The sequence below is a fragment of the Phyllostomus hastatus genome, unplaced genomic scaffold (genome assembly GCF_019186645.2).
Source record: "Phyllostomus hastatus isolate PE091 unplaced genomic scaffold, TTU_PhHast_1.1 phas_contig_58, whole genome shotgun sequence".
Lineage (NCBI taxonomy): Eukaryota > Metazoa > Chordata > Mammalia > Chiroptera > Phyllostomidae > Phyllostomus > Phyllostomus hastatus.
The window spans coordinates 41,722,349-41,747,758 of NW_025333916.1; the positions used below are offsets into that span (position 1 = coordinate 41,722,349).

A 25,410-nucleotide genomic window follows, 5' to 3' on the forward strand; every position below is an offset into this window, starting at 1 on the left:
CTCAGTAACAGATTGTTTTAAGGAGGAACTTGCTTCAGTTTCTTCCCCATGGCTAGTTGGTTCATCATCTCAGGGGACACAAGCAGTAACTCAGAAATAGATGGGGTCTGCTGCCTGCCAGGCTGCTTTAAAACAAGCTCACAGAACTAAAGGCAGCATTCAATATAATCAGCAACTTGCATGTCCTGTGTCCCCTAATTTTACAGGACACAAAGGAAAACCATGGGATGTACAGCATGTACACACATCATAGTATGTCAGCAAAACAGGACACATAACGGGTCAAAAATGTCTCTTTGGTACCAGGAAATATTCATTGTGATGATGACAAGTATCTCTTTAAACTGAGAAATTAAACCCATCTTGTCCCCCGGTTCTCATCATCACATTGGACCAGAAATCAATGATGCACCCAAAACTGTGGGATAGCCACTCGAGGTAAGCTGTTTACAACGGGTGATATTAAAATACATGGATCTTTATATCTTACACACTTAAAATTGGCTCACAGACTAGTATTCCAATCTAATATGATTTGAGAATTGCATGGGGGAAACATGCTTTTCAGCTCAGTAAATACTGGTTTAAGTGACTAGTTAAAAAGAACATTTACCTTGAGGTTCATTTTCTCCCATTTCAACCTCAGAATCACTGTCTTCATTATTCTGCAAAGCAACCATTTTTCTTTCATGCATCTTTTTCTACAACATAAAAGGATATTTTTTGGTTAGTCCCATGTGTAAAAGAAGCAGCTTGCATATGAAGTGATTTCTTCCTTGCACACCCACCTTGGACAAGAGCTCACCATTCCACTGTCTAACCCCCTTGGTGACGTTGACGATGCACTCCACAGCTTTGTTCAGCACTTGCTGTACATCCTCCAGGGCAGGAACCATGATGATGTTGGGAATGGCCAGAGTGACGTCTGCCCGGAAAATGGGTCGACTGTTCGGCCTCACCCGAGATGCACTGTTACTATCTGAGTTAATGCAAAACAGAGAAAATGTAATCTCGTTAACTTAAAGCAGGATTTATTTCATCATTAGCCAGAAAAATTAAAGCACCTAGAACAATACATAACAGGTGTGTAATCAGACAAATATTTGCTGAATGAGTGAATGGAAACTGTTGGAGAATCTAGTTTAGCTCCATGTAACAGAGCACCTCAGTAGAGACCAAGCCCTTTTCTGTTGTCACAGTTTGTTGGCTCTCACTCCATGGGCACCCACTTTGTGGGATCAGCTGAATTACGTAAACTCTTATCTGAAATATTGCAAATGACACTGTCCCAAAAGCAGGATGCCAACAAATAAGTTAAATGTAAAAAAAAAAAAATAAGCAGAGAATTAAGAACAAGAATAACTATCAAATCAAGCCAAAGTTAGAACAAATAACCACTTTGAAATTTCAAATAAAACACATTCCTTTCCTGCCACAGTGTATATAATCCAAACTTGTGGCTTATTACTGCTCCAGGCTTCCTGATGGCACCTTCCACTTCCAGGAAATTCACCTTTAAAAGCAGAGCTTTAAAACCAGACTTATTCTGGTTGTCAATGCAACTAAAACCCTGTATTTTTTTTTAGGTGGCATCACTGACAAGATGCCACATTAGGAACTTGCAAGAAGCTCGCCTTGCTGAGGTCCTACGGGCTGGGTGATTGACAGATAGAGTTGCCAGGGCCTTTGAGCCTTTTCATTTGATTAGGTTCCTGGGTCTGATGTTACAACTAGCAGAAGCCCAGGAAGGTCTATTTAATGTTATTTTTAATATTTAACGTAACTGGCCCAGCAGCCTTAGAGAGGGGATTTCCGAAGCCAACTCTAGAAGCTGTAGACTAAACATTTTGCAGTTTTTATACTCATATTCATATTGTCTTATCACCTCAGACTCAGATACAAGGCCTTTCAAATGGAGATTTTAAAAAATTACTGCCATTTATGTAAAATAATGTACTGTGAACAAGTTATTTAAATGGAAAATAAAATGCTTTCTTTAATGAAACAAAAAGTGGAGAAGAAATAAAGTATAACTAACCATGTATATCCAAGAAGATTTTAAAGACACAGAAATACAGAAAATCGTGTGTGTGTATAACTTTATATATAGGGTCTGGCACAAATAACACCCCTTTTTATTACAAAATATTTTATTAAAAAATCACAAGCATGTAATTCTGTAAAATAACAATATCACACTCAAGCACACTGTATGACATTTTAGGTGAAATGTTCAAATTAAAACTATACATTATTACACCCATATTATCAGCCTACCAACCACTCAAGCAGGCCTTACTTCTGCCGGACCCCATACATACATAGTTAGTAATACCTGTAATATATAAAGTTGGGAAAGAAATGTGACTTCATATTCAGCATATCACCCAACATTTGATAAGTTCTAATAGAGAACTGTCTTCCGTTCTGAGCTAAACAAAACATAATGAACCATGTCACCAATCAAAACATTCCTTCAGTGTATACACCTGTCAGTCATTCACTGTCAATTAAATATTAAAGAGGCTTTCCCTTAAATGTCAATTTTCAAAATAAATAAAAAGGCTTTATTATCCTATTATTTTCCCATGTTAATTAATTACTTTTTTACTGTTTTCAATTTAAAATTTAATTTCAGATTGTCTCTAGACTGGATGGATTTCTGAGAAACGCAGCACCTGTCTCTGTATTGCGCTGAGGAAGAGACGACTGTACTGAGAATGAGGAAACTGGCTGGAAGATGCTAGAGTGACACAAAATTAATAAAAAGTGTTTGTGCTTTGAACAGCAAGGCATTAATAAGATCACTCTCACTTTAAAAGACTGGCTAATCACCTAACAATTTAACAACGAAAATTATCTTTCCATATATCTTCTTTTAAAGTATGTGTTTTTACTTTCACTAACTCATTTTGCATGTTTTCACCTTATTATAAAAAAGATTAAAAGTAATGCTGACTAGTATGTTATCGTCAAAAGCTAAGTAGCCTTAAGCAAGTTACTCAACTTCCCTATTCTCCGTGTTCTCCGTTTTAAGACAAGAGCAGTGATAATATCTACTTCATAGAATTGTTGGGGTAATCAAAGTTCACAATGTATAAACTTATAAGAAGGCACTCGATAAATGGTGGGCTTTTTAACTATTTAATTTTAACAGGAACATACACGTGCTCAACCAGCCACTATGTGTGGCCAGCCAGTGGGCAAATTCTGTGGGATTATTACCCCGGAAATTAATTGTGTTGGATGAATGAATTCTTCTGCGAATGGCCTCTAGTGCATTCCTTGTAACTTTCAGAAGAGCATCCATGTTTTGGTGATTGAAATGAGACAGCAACTCTCGGGCTTCCTCCTCTAACATCTCAGTCTCTTTCTTCTTTCTCGCGATTGTCACCACAGGCAGGGGGCCTGACCCAGCATTAAAGGAAGATGTTAAGGAGTCAGAATTTACTTCTCTTTTTGCTGTTAAAAAATGAGAAAGATTGAGAGCAAAAGAGACGAAGAGAGAGAGGTGAAGGGAGAGGGAGAGAGTGAACCATCTATTGCAATTAAAGAGAAAAAAATTAAGATAAATTACATGCAAATTTGGTAACAGTTAAATGTCACACTTCTTAGAAAGTGAAGCCATCAAAGGATTAGAAATGGAAATCAGGTCACCAGGTGGACTGACGGAGGCCTCTCCTCCTCAGTGTGAGGAAACAGGAGGAGAGGCAGGAGCTAAGACTGAAAAGCAAGACTGGGCCCCCGGGGCCTGGGGCCTGGGACTCTCTCTTCCACCAACATCCAGAAAACCTCAGGGGAATAGCTGTCCATGTCCTTATCTCTCCCACAGTACATTCGCTCCAGTGTGGATGTACTGCAACAGAAACCCCAGTCCATAATCCATCCCACTCTACTGAGAAGGTGAAAAAACACTCAAGTACAAAGAGAGCCAACAAGGGCCAATGCAAAGTATGTGTTTGTAGAGTTTAACAAAGAATAATGTAATTAATGACATAGAGGCATTACTATATACTCAGAATCATAATTTAGATTTATAAATATCCTTATAAAATTGGAAGGGTGTTTACAGAAGTGTGAAATTAATTGCTACACAGAAAATTAAATTTTAGTTGTCAGTGATATCCTAGAAAAACAGCATCTCTCCACTATCCCATCTCTTACCTGAATTTTCATTTTTGGAATCAGCACCATTCACACTGAATGCCTTCTCGTTTTCTTCTTTAGATGGAACTTCCACATCTAGCAGCATATTTATTAGCTCATTGACTGCTTCCTCCACCAATGAGCTTTTAAAGTGTAGTATCTGTGCACCATTTACACAAAGGTCCTATGAAAACATTAGCACAATGTCATATTTGTTTATCTAGCTCTTGAGAGCACATCAGTAAGGGTGGTAAATGCCACAGACTCAGCCTCCAAATGAGATTTGGGCCCCCAGCCATGCCCGGCCACACCCCTCACACTAACCACGACCAGGCATCCTATAAGGGAACATGTTAAAGACAAGGAAAGCAGCTTGTCCAAGGAAGACAAGTACTACATGATTTCACTTATATGTGGAATCTAATGAACAAAATAAACAGAATAGAAACAGACTCATAGACACAGAGAACAAACTGGCAGCTGTTAGAGGGGAGGAGGGTTGGGAAACTGAGTGAAAAAGGTGAAGGGATTAAGCAAAAAAAAAAAAAAAAAACCCTCATAGACACAGACAGCAGTACAGTGATTGCCAGGGGCATAGGGGAGTTAGGGGAAAGAGGAGAGGGTAAAGGGGGGATAAATGGTGACAGAAAGAGACTTGACTTTGGATGGAGGACATACAATACAATATACGGATGATGTATTATAGAATTGTACACTTGAAACCTATATAATTTTATTAACCACTGTCACCCTAATAAATTCAATAAAGCTTTCTTTAAAAAGTCAAGGGAACGAACTGGAGCAGCATGGGTAAACCAAAATTACAATTATTTCCCCAGCAGTGGAGGAAATAACTCCAAAAGCCATCAGCAGCCTCTCTCTGTCCATGAAGTTTCCTTCATTTTATGTAAACCTGCTCTACCCAGGCTTCCCTTCCTCCCCATCTTTGCCAACAAGGAGCAGTCAACCCTAACCAACCTCAGATATTCCCCTCCCCCTCCAACTAGATTACACATTCCTCAAGAATGTAATTTAACAAGTATAAACTAGTATCATTAGTTTACTATTTAACTAATAAACTAATATCAATTCTGTAGGATGACATTATGATAGAAGATAGATAGATAGATAGATAGATAGATAGATAGATAGATAGACAGACAGACAGACAGACAAACAACTAGACAGGGCCAGATGATGTGATAACGCAGACAGTCAGGGATTTACCACCTCATTGGAAAATAAGCCCATGAAGCAACAGACTGTCAGTTGGTCACCAAACCCAGCTCCATTCCAAATCCCACCATTATTTATCTGGAGACCCTCTAATGTGCTTGTGGACCATCCACTCCAAACATCAGCCTCACAGTTCACTTACCTCCTCATCACTCATGACCTTCACCTCCACTCCACCACTACAGGACACATGGCACTTTTATTTATTAACATAGGAACATTCTAATGTGTCCTGAAACTATTAAACTATTTTTAGCATCAAATAAAGTATAAACTTCACTCTCAACTCAGAACTTCACCCAATTGCCAATTTTCATCCCTCGTCCAGAGATAATTATGAAAAAGAGGCAGAGACAGTGACAAGAAAGAGGCCGGACAGAGGTAGAGCAAAGGATGGAAGAGAGCTAACACCGCCTAATGACAAGTATCGACTCTGGCACCAAACTACCTGGGTTCAAATCCTAGCTCTACGTGATTCTAGGAAATCCTTCTGTGCCTCAATTCTCCAATCCATAAAATGGTGATAAGAGTAGAACCTACATTAGGTTGGGAAGTATTCAATAATATATGTAAAATATTAAGAACAGTGCCTGGCACAAAGTACACATTCAGGAAGTGCTTGTAATTATTATCAGGTAGCAAATCATATATAACCACCAGATCTCTGTTTGCAAGCTTGTTCATCTCATTCCATATAAATTAGCTCCTTGTTCTCTGAGAGATCACTAATACTTTTTAATACCTGCATCTTAAATCCTCTGACTCCACACACTTTCTCCTAATGACATTTTCTTTTTCACTTCAATCATTTCTTTGCCAGTATCCCCTACTCCATCACTCTGTCAGCCTTCTGCTGTCCCACGCAGGAGAAGTCCAACCCCAGTGAACCAGGTGGTCTACTTCTCCACCTGCACAGGTCATGGCAATGCAGATGGTTGGCACTGGGAAGTCATGGTCCCCAAACTCAGTCTGGCTGCCAGTGCCTCCCAGGAATCAATCTACATGACTCCTACCACATTCCTCTAGCAGGCCCCACAATTTCTGTGTCCTCAAGTATTCTCAAATCTTTAGACTATCTTCTCCCATCATACTCAGCTAGTGACCTTGATTTCTACAGCACAAATCAAATGGAGGCCATGACATGGGGATTCACCCAACTCCCTGACACCATGACTTCACCCAGAAGACAACAGGCTCCATCATTAGCCCCTTTTCCTCCTTTCTTCAGTTAATGCAATGTTTCTTCCTTCTACTTAAAATAATCTCACAACCTGAGTTATAAACCAGAGTTGCTGTTTTCCCAGAAACCATGCTTACCAACCATTCCCTTTCTCCCTCCCTACTGGTTTTTTCCCTCAGCATAGAACACACTCAGTGAACCTCAACTCAACATCTTCCTCTGGCTACCACAGCAATTGCCCCAGGGCCTTTGCACTTGCTGCTCCCTCTTCCCGGAATGTTCTTCCCCTGGTTTGCTCACTCCCGTCTATAATCACAGATCATCCCTGACATAAAATCACAGCTCTTTGTCAGGTAATCCCCTTTTCCCCCTTACCCTCTTAATTTTTCTCCACTGAACTAGCCTGACATGTTGTTTGTTTGTTGGCTTTTTGGTACATTTTCCTGTATCCTCCACTTGAAAGTAGGCTCCATGAAGGCAGGGGTTTCATCTGCTTTGTTCATTGCTGTGCCTCCAGCAGTGGTTTGTATAAAAGGAGTTCCACAAAAATAATTGAAAGAATAAATGACTTATAAAAAATAAACAAATTCAGCCCTGGCTATTGCAGCTCAGTGGATTGAGTGCCAGCCTGCAAACCAAATGGTTGCTGGATCGATTCCCAGTCAGGGCACATGCCTGTGTTGCAGGCTATGTCCCCAGTAGGGGGCACACAAAAGGCATTGATGTTTCTCTCCCTCTCTTTCTTCCCCCTTCCCCTCTCTCTAAAAATAAATAATTAAATTCTTTTTTAAAAATAAATAAAATAAACATTCAAGGGAAATCATTCTTTTATAATGGCAATCATTCATTTATATTGGTAGTGATTTATTTTGGTAATCAAAAATGCAAATTAACATTAGGTTCTATGATCTTGCTATTTAAACTAAAATGTTTAAATTATAACATGTAATTAATTTTTATAATTTATTACACTATACTTATAATTTCTTTATAATAAATATAGTAGTATACAATTTATTTGTTATAATAAAATGTCATTATAATTATAATAAAAAGTGTTTGTTGGAAGATAGTGCAAGTGATACTATCACATTGCTGAAGAAATTGTAAATCGATACCCTTCTTTTGAAAAGCAATTTGGCTACAAATATTAAGAGCCATTATATAAAGCTACATTTTTTGATATGGTAATCTTACTTCAGAGGTAGAAATCATTTTAAAGGGGAAAAGGGTGTGATGCATTTAAATATATTCATTGCAGCTCTTGCAAAAATATCAAAACTTTTGGAAGTCATATAAATGTCCAGTAACAAGGAACTAGCAAGTACATTCAAATCCATCAACTCAACAGAATATTCTGAAAGCACTGTTAAAATGGTAGCTATGAGAGCCATATAGCAACATGAAAAATACTTTGTGAAGAAATGTTAAGTGACAGAAAAAAAGTTTGAAATCTATATGGATAGCAGGGATCACAACCTTCTTAGGAGGCACATAAATAGGCAGTACACCAAACAGTGTGCCCTAATGACAGGAGGGGCTCACTGTCCCTAGGCTGCTTGTGCAAACAGTGTGGTTGGTGCTAACCATCTGCCTTCCTTCTGGGATTCTGCACTTTGGGTCCATGTTTAGGCAGAGGTGCCTATGTGACCAAACCCAATAATAACCTTGGAACTGAGTCTCTAATGGGCTTCCCTGGGCAGACACACTGCATACATGTTGCTGCATTTTTATTGCTGGGGGGAGAGTGAGCTCTGTGTGGCTCTCATGAAAGGGAGAAAACACAAGGAAGCCTGAACGTGCATTCCTCCGAACGCCTGTCCCTTCCGTTACAGCATGATCATGCATTCTTTCTGTGGCATGGTCACAGGCCTTAGCCCTGAGTGCAACTGGACTCTGAGTTCCATGAGCCCTTCCAGTGGGGATAATTTTGGACATTCCTGATGTACCATGTTAAAATCGTCATTGATTTTAATGATGTTCTGATCATCAGGATGCCCATCAGGGACACTGTAAATGACATGAAAGTGACATTCCTAAGGGGGCACTTCACGGACCACCACTGCCAGGATCTTAACCTGTGTGCCAGGGAGGAAGTGTCCTGTTGGCAAATGCATCTGAGGAAGACTGGGTTAAAGAACGCTAAATGGGCTCTTTTCCAGGAGACTTTCTGAAGGCCTTATCTTCCAACTTAATTATTTTTATTATGATATTCCCCGAAAATGAGGGAATGTTGAACTAAGTATAAAATTCATAGGTTCAGAGTTCTTAAAATTCTAAAAAATCAAAAACAAATGTATAAAGTTTGTACAAATAAGAAACCAATAACATTCAGGTAAACAATGTTAAGTTTACTACAAGATGCATGGAGTATTCTGTGGAAATTCAAGGGTGGATTTTTTTTATTGTTTTATTTCATTGTTTTTCAACTATGGTTGTGTCCATTTTCTCCCCTCTACAGCCCCTCGCCCATCCACCCCCACTTCCCACCCTCGATCCTACCCACTTTGGCTTTGTCCATGTGTCCTTTATACATGTTCCTTGACGATCAAGGGTGGATGTTAGCAAGGGAACTGTATAGATGTGGATTCAATTTTATATGCAAAACCTGAACAGTACTTTTGGTTCAACACTGCTAATGACAGGAAGGCCTGCTTACACAAAAAGGCTTTAAAAACTATCTGAATGCATGTAGGCTTTGCTTCTTAGTTCAGACTATTCAGGTCCATGATTAATCAAAATGAAGGCCTCATTTAATATATTAATATGTAAAGAATCTGTAAGGGCAGGGCAAGGCACAGTGCACCCTCGGCAATTTGGACACCAACTCCACCTTTCCCAGGTTTCCCGGCAGTGGCTCCAGAACCGTGTGCTGTGGAACACCACTTTGGGAAACACTGCTCTACAGAAGAGTAAAAGGAAGAAATTCTGTCCAGAAGCTGTTTAAAACAATTGTTTGATTAATTAACCCTAGTTTACTAAACACTCTTCACCTAAATAGCTCTATTCTTCAAACAAATAAAGAAAAAATGACAAATGTGCTCTACAGTCATTTCCGTCGTACCGATCTGAAACGATTTCTTCCTCGTGTCTAAGTGACTGCCGACCTTCATTTCTCTTCATTTGCAAATTATTTTCAGAGGACTCCATGTCTGAATTACATCCATCCCTGACCAATCACAGGTAGAGAAAAAAATGTAATTTATCCTTCAAAAAATGCCCTCTACAGAAAAGTGAGTCACAAAATGTTTACAATAAATGAAAACATTAATATTCTAACAACCTTTGTCATTTGGAGAAACTCCTCGCAGGCAAGCGGCTCCTCCTGGGGGAGCTGACAGAGCGGCGTGCTGCTCATTCCTTCCAGAACGGCGTCGATGCGGAACTCGATCAGGTCATTGACCCTGTCCACCAGCAACTCCAGATCCTCTGTGGAAAAAACAGAAGTGAATAAAAAAGATTAAGCATTTCGTTATTGCTGTTGTTGTTATTGCTTTTAAATCAACACTTGATTAAACTGCAGCAGTAAAACCAGGATAAAGTCACTCCATTCCACAGTTTCACACTTGGTTTTCTCAGCCTATTCCTTCTTTGCCCAGTTCCCCGTTTTCTCAGCCTGCCTTATTCCGACTCAGATGGGAAGACTGGGCACAAATGCATCTCCCCAAGGAGGTGTCCTGTGACCTGCACATACTCCCGCAGCCCTCTCGTCTGAGCACCATTCCATTGCCACCTCCATACCACACAGTCTCCTCTGGAATGCATACTTGCCATTCCTCGCATCTCCGACGCTTAGCCCAGTGCCCGTTCCACAGGGGGTATTCCACAGATCCTACCAAAGTGCAATTCCTCCAATGTTTCTTTTACTGTAACTATCATAAGGTACATTTTTTTTAAATTGTGGCAAAGTAATATTGAAATACTGAACACTAAGTGTGATGGACAGAAAGGCCAATTCTGATGGAAATCAACAAATTAATTTCCAAAGTAGAAATGATGGTTAATGAATTGCCATCTATGAAGTAAATATATTTTTCAACTCTTTTCACACAGTTAACCCTTTTTTTTTACTGATACTACTTTCTTCTAGGAAATGCAGTTAAAATTGAATGCAGAAAAATCCATGCTATGTACTTGTGATATACCAGAGATGTAAACATTTCCTTAAATAAATACCTTTACTTCCTAAAGAAGCCCTAAAAGTTCCAATCATTTCTAAGTTAATTATTAAAGAGTCTACTCAAGACACCAAATAGTTCTGCCTGGTAATAGTTCTGCTTACCCATTACTAAAAGAGAGCCAACACTTTTATTTAAACATGTGTGTGCTCAGTAAAACTTTTCACTATTTCTGATTCTTCAAGCTTCCTCAAGGGCATCTGAGGTAAGCTGATGTCTTTGAAGAATGCATCTTCAAGGACATGTCACCCCCCCCAAGGGATGTCTACATCCTAATCCCCCACAAATGTTACAAAGGAGACCTTGCAGATATGATCAAGTTAAGGATCTTAAGATATGGGGATTGCCCTGGATTATCCAGGTGAGGCCACGGGAGTCACTAGAATATTAATAAGCAGAAGGCAGGAGAGTCAGAGTCAGAACACAATGTGACCACTGAAGTGGAGAGACAGGGAGAAAGAGACTTGAAGATACTACCCTGCTGGCTTTGAAGATGGAGTGACCGGCAGCCAGCATATGCTCCTAAATGAACGATACAAATAACTACCTACGAAAGAGAAGGATTGGCTCACTAAGCAAAATAAAAATCCAGCTGTTGTTGAGCTGCAGCAAAGTTTGCCTCCCAAAGAAACTCAATCTTGCTTTGACCTCACTTTCTTAATTTAAATTACCAAAAAGAAACAGAAGCTGAGAATTAATAAGAGTTTCTTTAGAAACTAGCTCCTTGTCTCCAGGAAACACTCTAATAAAATATCCAAATTGTTAATGCTCCAATCCTGATATTCTCTAAGGAGAATATTACTAAAGTCTACTTTGGTAGCCTGTTCTTAAATGGTTGTGATAACTCCTCTTATGAAGTTTTTATACAGTTTATAAATGCCTCCTTCTAGAACTTTAGCCAATTTCCTCTTGTTTTCAGTCCTGGGAAGATATATTTTAGAAAGAATATTGGTTTAAAGGCAAGAAAATTGGGTTCTAAACTCATTTTACCGCATACATCCATTAAGATTAGAAGTCATTTAGCACCTCTGGATCATGGTTTTTCAATTTTAAACTGAAGGTCTTATTTAAGATTTCAACTATCTTCTCTGCTTCTATAATGCAACAGTTGTCTGATCATTTATTTAATATTGTTCAACCTTCCAATTATAATGAGACTATAACACCTCTTAATAATATCCTAAGGCCTCTTTACAATTTGTCTTTGAATCCAGTTCCCAACTTACAAAGCACAACAAAAGATTGCAGGAGGGTTCGACCATTAATTCCTCTCTCCCACCCCAGCACCTCTCAGTTATTATTAAGCACACGGCACCTGGTGAAATAAACAGCTGGACCCTTCTAAGCTCCAAGTTATTTGGAAGGTACAATGAAAAACTACTAATAAGAAAAGCTCTTGACAATACAAGCTATAAATAGACTACTTCAGCAGCCACCTACGTGAGTTAGAGAGAGACTATAAAAGGAGCCACCACAGGAGGGGATCTAGAAGAGACACCCCAGAAAGGATGACTCAGAAATGAGATGATGGGGTCAACAGGTAGGAAAGGGGCGAGGGAAGAAAAGAAACAGAAAGAGAATAGCTATATAAAACTATGGCAATCGTGAATTCATAAATGTATGGATGTCTAGTATGCACCTAACTGAAAGTAATTCAAAAGTATAAAAAAAGAAAAAATAGTTCTGGCTGGTATGGCTCAGTGGATTGAGTGCTGGCCTGTAAACTAAAGCGTTGTTGGTTTGATTCCCAATCAGGGCACATGCCTGGGTTGTGGGCCAGGTCCCCAGTAGGGGGTGCACAAGAAGCAACCACACTGATGTTTTTCTCCCCCTCTTTCTCCCTCCTTTCCCCTCTCTCTAAAAATAAATAAAACCTTTTTTAAAGGTTTTATAGCTACAACCTGCATTTAAAAAAAAAGAAAGAAAGAAACAGCCTTATTTTCATGTCCTCTGTGGTTAGTTCAGGGCAAAAGATGGAACTGTACTTAACCACTAGAAGAAATCAAAAGATAGTCTCTGGTCCCAACTGTAAAACAACAAGAGGCCGCAGGAGGAGGTGGCCCCATGTGGTAGAACAGTCTCGTGAGCATCTGGCAGTGAGACTTACTCTGGGCTACAACACATTGGGGGAACTGGGCCACGAAGAGAAGGTGGAGGACATTGGGTAGGCAAGGAAAATGCAGCATCTTTGTCTTCCTAGAAACCCCCCATCCCATACCACATCCCAAACTGTGTTCCACTGCCCCCCATGGAAGGTCTATAAGGTGTGAATATGTTCTCCTAGAAGGCATTCGAGGAATTCTGGGAAATGCCACCAAACAACCCACTTTTAGAGACCACTGGACACTGGCATAGTAAAGGCTACAAGAAGTCCTGCAGAGAAAAAGCCTGCCTGACTGTTTCAACTCGAATCTCCCAGACTTACCTGAGCCCAGATCCCTTCTCCGCAGGCTGTACACATTCTGGGAAACTGGATTGTAAGAAACATACCACCTTACGTGTGTGTGTGTGTGTGTGTGTGTGTGTGTGTGTGTAACTTTTAAAGGCATTATAGCATTGTATTCCTCATTAAAACAATGTTGCATAAACATTTCCCATATATCCTGTTGTTCTACTCTGTCCAAATGTGCACATTTTTCAAACTGGGGTCTGAAAATACACTAATCTATTAGTATAAAAAGCTGGATGACTCTAAAAAGCCTTTAAATTCTAATGTCCAACAATAAGAGTATTTTTAATGTAGTTAACCTATGGGAATAGAATCAAATAGTAAATATATATACTTTCCAGGAAATTAATGAATTCATATACTTTGGTAAAATTCCTTAAGGAACGGCTTGAAAATAACACTCTCATTGCACGATTTATATCACAGCAGTACCTGTAAGAAATTATACAACAGACATTAAGAATTCAGCCTTTCAAACTGAGAAATAATAACCGCTTAGACAGACTTACTGATCTTTGCAAAAGCGTTTTTCAAGTATTTCTCAATGTTCAGTGACGTCCAGGTCAGTGCAGCCAGGCCAGGCTGGAGAGCTTCATCCACTTTAGCCAAATGGGGGCCCATCAGTTGCTCTATGGTGGGAGGCATTTTTGACTTCACTCTCTGATATTCAGCCAGCATCAACTGCAATAAAATAGGATTTGAATAATCCATTAATATCTCACATTAATATAGGTTAATATCACTTTTTTAATCCAATAGGATGACTCTTATTTAGGGTAGAGTTTTAGGGCTCCAATAGCAGCCTGGCAGGAAGAGTGGCCAGAACAACATAAGAATAGAACAAAAGACAAGAAACCTCTACATAAATACTCATTCCTAATCTGATAAAACACAACTAAGGAAGTGAAAAAAAGAATTTAAGAGTAAAAATTTCTTTCCACTTACCCAGACCAAAAAGGGAGAAAAGTTTTGAGGCCAAGTGACTTTTCTAAACCAGGTTAACTCATGTTACCAGTGCCTTAACCTGTGTACCACTAAGCTCATTCATTCAACTTTGTACGTTTGTACCATGTGCCTCCTGCCCCTCTGGGCACTTCCTGGGGACCATACTCACCACCCAAAGTGTAAGGGTCATCAGAGGCCTGCCTCAGCCCATGGCTGGAATTGTAGGCAAGTCCAGATGCAAGACCCAGATACAAGGAGTCAAGGATCAGTGTTGATATTATCAAGTGTCATAGCTTAAAGTATCATCCATATACCAAAGACAACCATTTTTTTTCCATTAAATTTATTGTGGTGACATTGGTTAATTAAAAATTTATAAAATTTATATTTCCAGCCCAGACCTTATTCCTGACATCTAGATTCATACATGGCAAGAGCTTGCTCAATACCTCCACATGAAAATATAGCAGACATTTTCAACTTAACATGTTCAAAACTTCCCCTGAACCCTCTCTGCCCACAGCATTCTCCATCTCAACTGATGGCAACTCCATTCTTGGCAATGAGTGACCCTTTCTTTGAGCAATCAGGGTTTTCCACAGCACAGTTTACCAATTATCTGAGAAGAATCTGGGAACTTTTTTAGGAAGGAGAATATTTAGTCTGAAATTCTTTTTTTTAATGATTGCTTTTTTTAAAGATTTTATTTATTTGTTTTTAGAGAGGGAAGGCAGGGAGAAAGAGAAAGAGAGAGAAAGATCAATGTGTGGTTGCTGGGGGCCGTGGTCTGCAACCCAGGTATGTGGCCTGACTGGGAATCAAACTTGAGACACTTTGGTTCGCAGCCCGTGCTCAATCCACTGAGCTACGCCAGCCAGGGCAGTCCGAAATTCTTAAGTAAGACATAATTGTTTTAGCCAGGAGCAGGCTATGAATGAAATCGAGCTACAGATCGAAAGGGTGTTAGCTGAAAGAGAAGTCCTGGTGCAGATGGGCAGGACAATGAAGACTACTACGGCCCCTGCCCCACCGCAGGAAGATATTTGGGACCAAAGGCACAGAGGGTTAGGCAAGGCATGGCCACACTTGACAAATAATGAAACCTTTTCCAGTAGGGGAGACATCCAGCAGGAACTTCTTAGTGTTAACAAAGGTTGGATTTTAACAAGGGAAATAACACTTTCCCTCAGTGAGCAACCTGAAGTAACCCACAATAAATAGTAGATGCTCTGTAGCCATCAAGAAAATCTGGTATTGTCAACTAGGTGAAAGACTTTCAATGTAAAGGTAATAGAATTTTTAACGTGAAACATATTCATAATGCCACTTTGCCCGGGTACTAGGATTTACCTCCCAGCAACACTAAATTAGATCAAGAAGCCTATTCCAACAAGAACCTACTATACCTATAATATAAACAATGATCGAATTGTTATTAAACAAAATTCCATTTCTCCACCAGTGCAGTTCTCAGGCCAAAACTCAGAATCATCCTCACCGCCTCTCTCCCTCACACCAACATGCAATCCATCAGGATATCTTGTTTGCTCCAAATCCAAAACACGATCCTACATCTGACTAGCTTACCACTGCTACCACCATCACTGACTCTCACCTAAACTATTATAATAGTCTATCACTGCCTCCCTGCTTCCATGCACACCCCCTACAGTCTCTGCTCAATTTAGCAACTTCAAGAGAGACCCTTTCAAAATGAAAGTTGGACCACATCACTCCTCGGCTTACATGGTCACTTTGCTTCCCATCTTATTCAGGGCTACAAGTTCTTATGTTGGTCTGCAAAGAGATACCCAGTCTGGACTCTATTACCTCTCTGTTTTCACTTCTAATCACTCCTTTCCTCCCTTACCTGCTTCTGCCCTAATAGCTTCCTTAGCCTCAGGGCCTTTGCATCTCCTTCAAATAATTATTCAAATGTCACCTTCTCAATTAGGCTTATCCTAGCTACCTATTTAAGATGGTAAGCCATCATCAAAAACCACCTTTTTGTCCTATTTTTTCCGTAATGTCTATCACTTTTCTAGTAGACTATATTAATTTACCTATTAATAATGTTCATTATTTATTTTCTGTCTTACCCAACAAGTATATAAGTTCCATAGGGACAAGAATTTTGTCTGCTTTGTCCAGTGTGTATGAAACAGTACCCGGCAGATAGGAGATGATCAATCATATATATCTAGTTAATTAATTAGTTCTCGTCAAAAGAAGAATTTGTGATCAGAAACTCATGGTTCCTGGTGCTCTACTGAAATTTACCTGTTGTTAATACTGAGCTGTACCAGTAATTTATTCATATGTTATCATTTTTAAATAAATATAATAGTACTTACAGCCTACCTTTTATGGCAATGTTAGTATCAACAACAATTAATTATAAGAAAGTAACTTGAATGTACTTGTTAAATACAATTGTTTTTAAGTTCATGTTTTTATTGTACATGTTTGTGTTACTTTGTCATTAAATTAATGTTTTCCAAAGTGTTTTCCCTGAAATACCAACCCCAGAGATTCCCTAAAAAAAATGGTCTCTGGATGGACAAGTTTGGAAAACACTATATAGTTGGTTGACCAAAAAGTTCATTTGGTTTTTTCCCTAAGATGGCTTTGGCAGTGTTTAGTTGTCTTTAACTTCATTTGAAACAATTTTGTTGTGATTGTATTATGACAGTTGGCATACCAACGTGCATGTAAAAAAATTAATATTTGTGAATTTTTATGTAGCCATTTTAATTTTAAAGGTGTAAGAAAAAAATGTAACATTTTCAGTATATTATGCTTTATTATTTCAAGAAAGGTAAAAACACAACTGAAATGCAAAGAGATTTGTGCAGTGTATGGAGAAGGTGCTGTGACTGATCCAACGTGTCAAAAGTGGTTTGCGAAGTTTCATGCTGGAGAGTCTCACTGGGCCATGCTCCACGGTCAGGTAGAGCAGTTGAAGTTGATGGTGATCAAATTGAGACATTAATTGAGAACACAGGAGATAGGTGACACACTCAAAATATCCAAATCAATCAACTATCAGATGTTGTTAAAAATGAAAAATGTATCTTTTATTTTACAGAAAAAACATATGGTCTTTGGGGGCAACCCAATACAATATCTCCTCTCCTGGACAGTCAACTAATATTAACAATTCTGGAAAAACTGTAAGAAGTGAGCAAAAAGCCCAGTGAAATTTGTGAATGTCATTAAACCCACTATTTACCAAATGGGCCACATGGTCCTTTTTTCTTATAACGCTTTTCCACAATCTCTATATATCTTTTCAATTTCCAGAAAAGCCACTTTTGAAATTTCCTGAAGCTTTTCTCTGCTGCTCCCTTTTTTTCACTGTCCATCACTTATTCTATTAAGGAAGCAATTCTTACAGTCACCCTTCCATGTCCTACCCTAATCCTCTAAGCCCATGAAGTATTACTCACCAGTTCTATAAATGAGAGGCTGAGGCTTAGGAGGGTAAGGGCATTTGCCCGAAGATAATCATTTGAATTCAGATCAGACTGGCTTCAGAATCTATACTTGTAACTATTAGCATGTACTGGCTCATCTCTTTCTATTTCCAACTGCCTTGCAAGGAATAGATGAAGAAAACAAGCCCTCCGCTACTTTGGCATATCCGTGAAGTCTGAAAACTCTGTTATATATTCAGCACAATAACTCTGCAACCCCTGAGGTGGTTCCCCAAATCTGCCAATAGATCTGCTCTTACCAGCCACTCATGGTGGGTAGAAACCTTTAACTCTTTCAACCTCCAAGATATAATAAATGTCAACCAGATGATAATTGACTTGCTCAAACTGTCATTTTCAACTGTGGTAGTTTTAAAACATTCTATAAACCTGCTCTCCTCTGCTCTCCTATGTGGGGTCTATGTCCCCTCTCCTTGAATCTGGGTGGGCTTATGGACCCCAACAGAGCACAACAGAAGTGATGCTATGAAACACTGAGGCTGTGCTAAAGGCCATACAGCTTCCTCCTTGTTTACTGTAAACACCCACTCTTGGAAACCTGAGTTGCCATATAAGAAATTCTACTACCCTGAGGACTCCATACCAGAAGGTCACACACAGATGCTCCAGTCCTTAACCCCAGCTGAGCAAAGCTTCTAGCCATTCCCACCAAAGAACCAGATGTGAGAATGAGGCCATCTTGGACCTCTGAGATCAAACATCTGCCAGCTGAACAAAACCATAGTCAATGCCTCATAGAACAGGAGAATCACCTAGCCAAGCCTTGCTTAATGCTTTACCCACAAAATTATAAGATATAAGACAATGATTGTTTTAGGCCACAAAATTGGGGGGAGGGGTGCTACATGGTACAGACTACTGAAACAATTTGGTGGACCAAATTATCATCAGTATTTTTATATTCTTAAAAATTATTATCTTAGTAAAAAATACTATTTTCTCAGTAAATATGTAGTTTGACTAAGTGATATTCCTCACATGCAAAAAAGGTCTAAAAGGGAATCCCAGCATGCTGACTAGTATGTGATGAGTCCACATTTCAGGAACATTTGTCCATTGCCAGTAGTAACATTTTAATATAACATGGAGGAATAGGAAAGCAGCAAACTCCAAGTCTGGGTTCTGGTCCCACTTCTGCAACTTATTAGCTATGAGATTGCTAAGTCATTTAACTTTTCTGAGCCACGGTTTTGTCATCTATAAAATATTATTGCAGTATTTTGTTCTTACCTAACACAGTTGTGGAAAATACTTAGTGGGATAATAACCACGAAAATGGTTTAAAATATAAAGCATTATGCAAATGCATGGACTTATGGGCCTTATCCTATCATGGTAACCGCTATAACATTGCAACAATGATTCACATTGTCAAATATCATGGCTGCATCTCTGACCTCAATTCAACTGTCCTCTTGGCATGACTTGTCACTGCTGACCAGTCCTTCCCTCAGGATACTTTTCCCACCTTTGGCTTCTTGGACACTTGGTTTCCTCCCACCTCAAACGTCAATCTTTAATTTCACTGGCACACTTGGCCTCTTCTATCAGCTCTATTAATACTGGAGCTCATCAGGGCCTGGTCTAGGCCTTCTGCTTTTCTTTATCTACATCTTGGAGATCTCACAGGACAATAACTTTAAATAGTGACTATATTCTGATGATTCTCAAATGCCTATCATCTTCAACTTTGACTTCTGCAACCGGACTTACACATCTATCTGCATGGATAACACCTCCGCTTGGATCTCTAAAAATCAGTTTATACTTAAGATGGGAACAATTGACTCCCTCCTGTTCCCCCAAAACAAACCAGTTCCAGGCTTTGCCATGTCTATAAGAGAAACATCCATTCAGGGTTGATACACATTTCTGGGCCGGTTGTGCAGAACATAACCTACACTGGAACATATAACAGCCATAGTTTGAGTAAATCCCTTGAGTTGCTCACACCAAAAACAAAGGAATCATCCTTGAGTTCTCTCATAACCTGCCTGGTGACATAATTCTCTAATTCACTGATCTTGAACTTGGCTGACATCCTAGTTCAAGTCACCATCATCTCCATCCTGACCCAGTGCAACAGCCTTCAAAGTGGCTTCACTTTCATGTGCTTCACAAAGTGCTTGCTACCATAAAACCTGTTCTTCAACCATTAGTAGGAATGATTTCTAGTATACAAGGCACTTTTTTCTCCTGCTCAAATTCCTCCCGTGGCTCCCTGGTGCACTCAGACCCACAGTCTTGGTTTGCAAGATCTGTAATGACCCAGCCTTGCCAACTCTACTGACTCAGTCCATGGCACTCGCCCCTCAGTCACTCCACTCCAGTTATCCTGGGCACTTTCTAGCCCTCATGGTGACACACTGCCATTTTTTTTTTCATGCAAACTGAGGCTAGCCAGGACAAGTTAAAAATAAAAGCATGATACCTTCATGTTACTGAAGTTCTTTTTGTAAATATCCCGTTTCTGGAAAAGGGCAGCTGCAAGTGGTGACACTTCCAGACCCATCTGTGACATGCACTGTGTTTCTCTAAATAAAGTTAGTATCTGAGGGTCAAAGTTTACAAACAAGTCTCCTGTGCCTGGAGCCTTCACCAATAAAGAAGCCTCAAGTCCTACGTGAATTTCTTCAATCTGTGAGAAGAGATCAACATTATCACTATTAGAAATTTCCATGCATGCACGGGGTATCTAGCTCGGCCATTCCTGGGAATGAGGATCATCAAGTGTTATTCCATGGAGCTGAGCTGCTCAGATTAAAGACAGCGGGGCCAGTCACTCTTAACTTCACTTAGGAAAGGGCCTTCAAGCTCTTGGTGCTGATGGTGCACGGTCAGTTCCACAAAACACTTCAGTCATGACTCTCTCACACCGACATGTAAGTGAACACTGAAATTAGCAGTGGCCTCTCAAAAGCCATTTAGCTCCCTGATGACTTCAGACCTACTCCGTTCTTTTTCCTAGTGAAAGTATCATAAGACCTGCTAAACTTGGTTTTCAGGTACCTGGAAAAGCAATGAATACCCCTATGGAGACATCTCTGCATTGGTTCAGACACCAAAAGGTGAACCGGGGAAATGAGAAACCACTTTAGAGGCCTAGTAAGGCTGAATTTTATCCTCCAAAATTCATACACAAAGAAAAATTTTTTGCCAACCTACCAAGAATGGTAGTTTGAAATGTAATTTGATTAACCTGGTGTAGACAAAGAAAACTTAAGACTTTGTTTAACAGACATACTAGTGTTCATTGACACATTAAGAAACTGAATGGAGAAAAAAGAAAAGGAAAAAAATCCTAGTCAACCAGGTAAAAAAACAATAAACAGGACCTTCTCCCTTATGAGTTTGTTACCTAGCTATGATTTTTTTTTCAAAATTAATCATTATTTTTCTTCATGGACATATTACATTCTTTGACTGATTACTTACCTACAGTCAACTAAACCTGTCTTATAAAATGCCTGTAAAGCAAACTTCCTACAAAAATAAAACTGTTCAGTGCTAGCAGAGGGTGTGTCATTGATTGACAATGGAGACGTCTTTGAAGAACACTAATGTACGGACTTACTTGTTGAAGCCACACCCTGTGGTAGAGAATCTCAAACTCCAGGAGGACCTTGGCCACCCTGTTGTAACTGCGAATCACAGGTTTGGCTTCGGGCGTCTGTAGCACAGCTGGGTGCTGCTGGAAAAGCTGCATTGGTTGCTGAATCCTGTGGAAGAGCTGACGGGCCCACAGAATCTTCCCAGCAATGGGAGGCTGGTCTCGGGCCAAAGGAGGATTGCATTTCTGCTTTGTATACAGCTGTGCGATCATATCAATGTCAGCCGCATAGTTTTCAAGGATACGCCGGTATTTGTCATCAATACCAAGGTTGGGTATATTCAATCTTATTTTTTAAAAAGTGAAAAGCCTTAATTAATGAGATGGTATCTAGAAATCTCCTTTATTAAGGCATTTTACAACACATGCTAACAGAAGAAAGTAAGTTATTTGGCTAATTTTAAAAATCAAAGTAGTATCAATCCATCAGATCTCAATAAAGTGATTTTTAAAATAAAGTATCAATCCTTAAAATCTAGGAAAAACTAGATAAACTTTTTTTGAATTATTGAACATCAAGTAAGACAATGATAGGCTGTCATAGGTACTTCAAAGCTAAGAAGAAAAAACTCTTAATACTCCAAAGAACTGAAAAACTGTGCCCTGTTATCCAGAATGTCAAGAGATTTTCTTTCCAGTAGAATATGAAATAATAATACCAATAATACTGTAAGGTAAACTATGTTTACATTATCCCAATTTTAGAAAAACAGAACCTAGAAAACTATTCTCAATTTTTACCTTTCAAATTTCTTTAACATACTTAGAGCTTGATTTGTGTTCTGAATCTTTTCAAATGTAGCGTCCATGAACTTCTGCAACTGATTCTAAAACAGAGTAAGTTCTGATTATGAACAATGAATTGCTGTTGGGAAAAGTCCTATTTAGCATCAGGATAAAAGAACTTCCCGTTTTCTGCAAACACATATAACACAGGACAGAATATAACAGAGAATTTAATACTCACCTGAGCTTGACAGAAAGATAAATGCCCAGAACCCAAAACAAGGAGGGACCTGAAAGCCAGGGCAGTCACAGGAGTTGGCCTGTGGCAGAGCCTGGGGGTCACCACTGAGGCTCTAGCACAGCAGGGTGGAGAAGTTGTGGGGTCCCGACACTTTCAGCAGATCCCTGCAGAAAGCCAGCCCCCTTGAACTGCTGCCTAGCCCACGCAGGAGGGTTAGACTGTATGCAAGTTGGGGAAAGTGGGGTGTCAGGGGTGGCTGCCATCTGGCCAGAGCTGTGCATGGATAAAAACAAGCCCTTTACTTCCTCTACAAGAGCTGGATGATAAGTATTTTCTGCTTCACAGGACACAGGTCTGTCTCTTTCACTGCCACTCACCGACCACTGTACTGCAAAGGCAGCCCAAGACAACCCGTAAACAACCAGGTGGGGCAGGATTTGGCCCATGGGCGCAGTTTACTGACCCCTGACCTGGAGCAGTCAAAACCCTATGCCTGTGCCACTCCTGGATGAGGGGTCTGAGTTTACTCACGAGCCCAGAGGTCTAACCCAAGGAATTAACGTAACAGCAGTCTGGGTTGGCAGAACCCCTAGGGTCCTGGCAGAAGGAATGCAAAACCACTCTACAGAAACACCTCCATAGCCCAGAACCACAAGATCCCTACAGGAGAAAATAAATAAATATCTCCTGAGAAGATAAGTTCAAAAAGAATGACCTAAATAGCAATTTCTTACAGCCCTCAAATCTATTTTCCAAAATGATTTTCGTTATGGCTTGTCCCGAGAACCTCACACAACTTTTTTTTAACATTTTATTTATTTATTTTTAGAGACAGGGGAAGGAAATGAGAGAGAGAGAAACATCGATGTGTGGCTGCCTCTCATATACCCCCCACTGGGGACCTGGCCTGCAACCCAGGCATGTGCCCTGACGGGGAATCAAACCAGTGACCATTTGTTTCACAGGCCCGCACTCAGTCCACTGAGCTAGACCAGCCAGGGCGAGAACCTCACACATCTTATGCCATTGCAGAAATCTGCCCAAAAATAAAACATAAAAATGACTACAACAAAAAAAATTAAGTACGTGATTTATCCTTTGTTCAGTTTAATATTTAGCACAGAGTTGTCATTAAAATATAAATTGAATCAAATAAAAGAAAAAATATTTCTTTATTTTCTATTTGGTGCTTCAAGGGAACATTCCAATTAATTCTTTTTCTCAATTTACCAGACAGGAGTTTTGAGTCTCTACAATTCTAAAGGGATCATCAATTTATGTTGTGATCAAATAGGGAAACAGATGCATGTGCCTTGAGAATTAGTACCTAGATAAGCTTGATTTTCCATAAGTAATTTGGCAAGACAACCCGTGGGAAACACCCAGGACCCCACAGGAAACACTTAGCCCTTGAAGAGATGCTGCTCTCCGTGGGAACGCCACAGTGCCCCCTTCGCCAATCAGCAAGCCCCACAGCTAAAGAACCGCCACACCTATTACGATGTGCCTCCAACACTTCTCACTGCTTCTGCTGAAACTATAAAGAGCGGTACAGCTAGCCTACCTAAGGAAATACTCACATTTTTTCATTACATAAAAATCTCTGAGTATAAACTATGAAGAACTAGAACATTTGTGATGCTTTCACTCCCTCCAACTTCAGAAACCAGCAAACCTTCCCTGAGCCCTAACACTGGTACCTGATCTTCCTTGCTTTTCCATGCTATAACTTCACAAAGACCTTGGATTAATCTTCTTTTCTCTCTGAGCACTAGGTCCATTCTTACAGTCTTTTCGAGTCCCACCATGGAATCCTCACATTCACTTGCTCTCTTACTACTTATGGACTCCCAACTCCTACTTAGTTTTCTGTCCAACCTACTAGCACCAGCATGACCTCTAAATCTGGACAGGATTCCAGGCTCGGGAGGCCTTGGCTGTGGAGTCCTAGACACAGCCCTGATCGGAGACACTGGGGTAGCCCACCCCACCCCCCCCCCCAGTGTTTCATCCTGGAGATACCACGGTTATTGAGCCTCTCCATTTCTGCCTCCAAAACTCGACCCCTCACTTATTCATCCACTGCAATGGGAAGGTCAATATTTTTGCTGAGACAAGGGCCGAATTCACAAGTTATTTAAAGGAGAACATGTAGAAAGTTTACTTGAAAGAATGAGGATTGGAAAAAGGTACCAAGAAGACAAAGGAAAAATGGTCATCCAGCCAAAGGTAGAAATGGCCTATTATGAGATGGAAGCTAAGACAATAATAATGTCGAATTTAAAAAAAGAAAGAAAGAAAAGATTTAAGAGGCTAGGAACTAATGTCTATAAATAATGCTTAAAAACCAGGATATAAAACAATTATAAGATTATATTCTTGGCTCTAAAAAGTGGTCACCAGCTTGAAAAGTTTCCACCATCCCACTCATCTCCCCCCCCATTTACCTGGAAAAGATCAACACTGTTCTGGCATCGAGCACCACCTCCTCTCGGAGCCTCTCCCGAGCCCAGGCAAGTGGAAGTACCGGGCTTTTCTTCTCCTAGGCTCACATCCTGCCTTACGGGTCATAGTAATTCTAGTATTCTGTATAATGTTTTGTAGGTTTGTCCTCCCTCTAAGTTTCTTTAGAACTTCTTTGGACTATGATGTTTCCATCCTCAGTGCCTGGTACAATACTTCTAATATATATGTGCTTATATTTCTGTCACAGCACATATCTGCCTTCTGTGCACTGTGAGCTCTGAAGGCAAATCTACTTGATTTATTTCTGTATTCATAATGCACAGCATAAAAGCCTAATCCATAATTGATGAACAGTAAGTGTTTGTTTAATTATAATAAATCTAGTTCTTATGAATTCATTCCTCACATTTTAATTCAGCAAACATTCTTTGCTCTCCAATTATATAAGGTGCCCCCCACTAGGCCCTGGAGACACAAATAGAAATGAACAGGATTCCTGCCCTCAACATGTCCACCATCCACCTATATTCCGCATATAAGCTACTGAAGTGCCATGTATCAGAAACCCCTGGGAAACAGGGGAAGACCCGACATATACACATTGACCACGGAGCGCAGAAACAGGGTCTGCCGCTGCCCATCAATTTCCAACCAGAAGAGATCAAGATGCACCGTCCTTAAGACTGAGTCGGCCCCCAGTAGTGGTCATTATTTAAATTAGCACAGGCATCCCATC

At 39.9% G+C, this 25,410-nt stretch overlaps 1 protein-coding gene across 1 annotated transcript in view; it reads right to left on the reverse strand.

Annotated features, from left to right (window-relative positions):
• Positions 1–25,410, reverse strand: part of DNAH5 (dynein axonemal heavy chain 5) — a 196,427-nt gene that overhangs the window by 145,514 nt on the left and 25,503 nt on the right. The window contains 9 exon segments of the mRNA XM_045847800.1: positions 614–701; positions 789–979; positions 3,226–3,462; positions 4,165–4,330; positions 9,846–9,991; positions 13,699–13,870; positions 20,063–20,269; positions 21,206–21,527; positions 21,983–22,068. Of these exon segments, the coding sequence (XP_045703756.1) occupies positions 614–701; positions 789–979; positions 3,226–3,462; positions 4,165–4,330; positions 9,846–9,991; positions 13,699–13,870; positions 20,063–20,269; positions 21,206–21,527; positions 21,983–22,068 (1,615 nt within the window).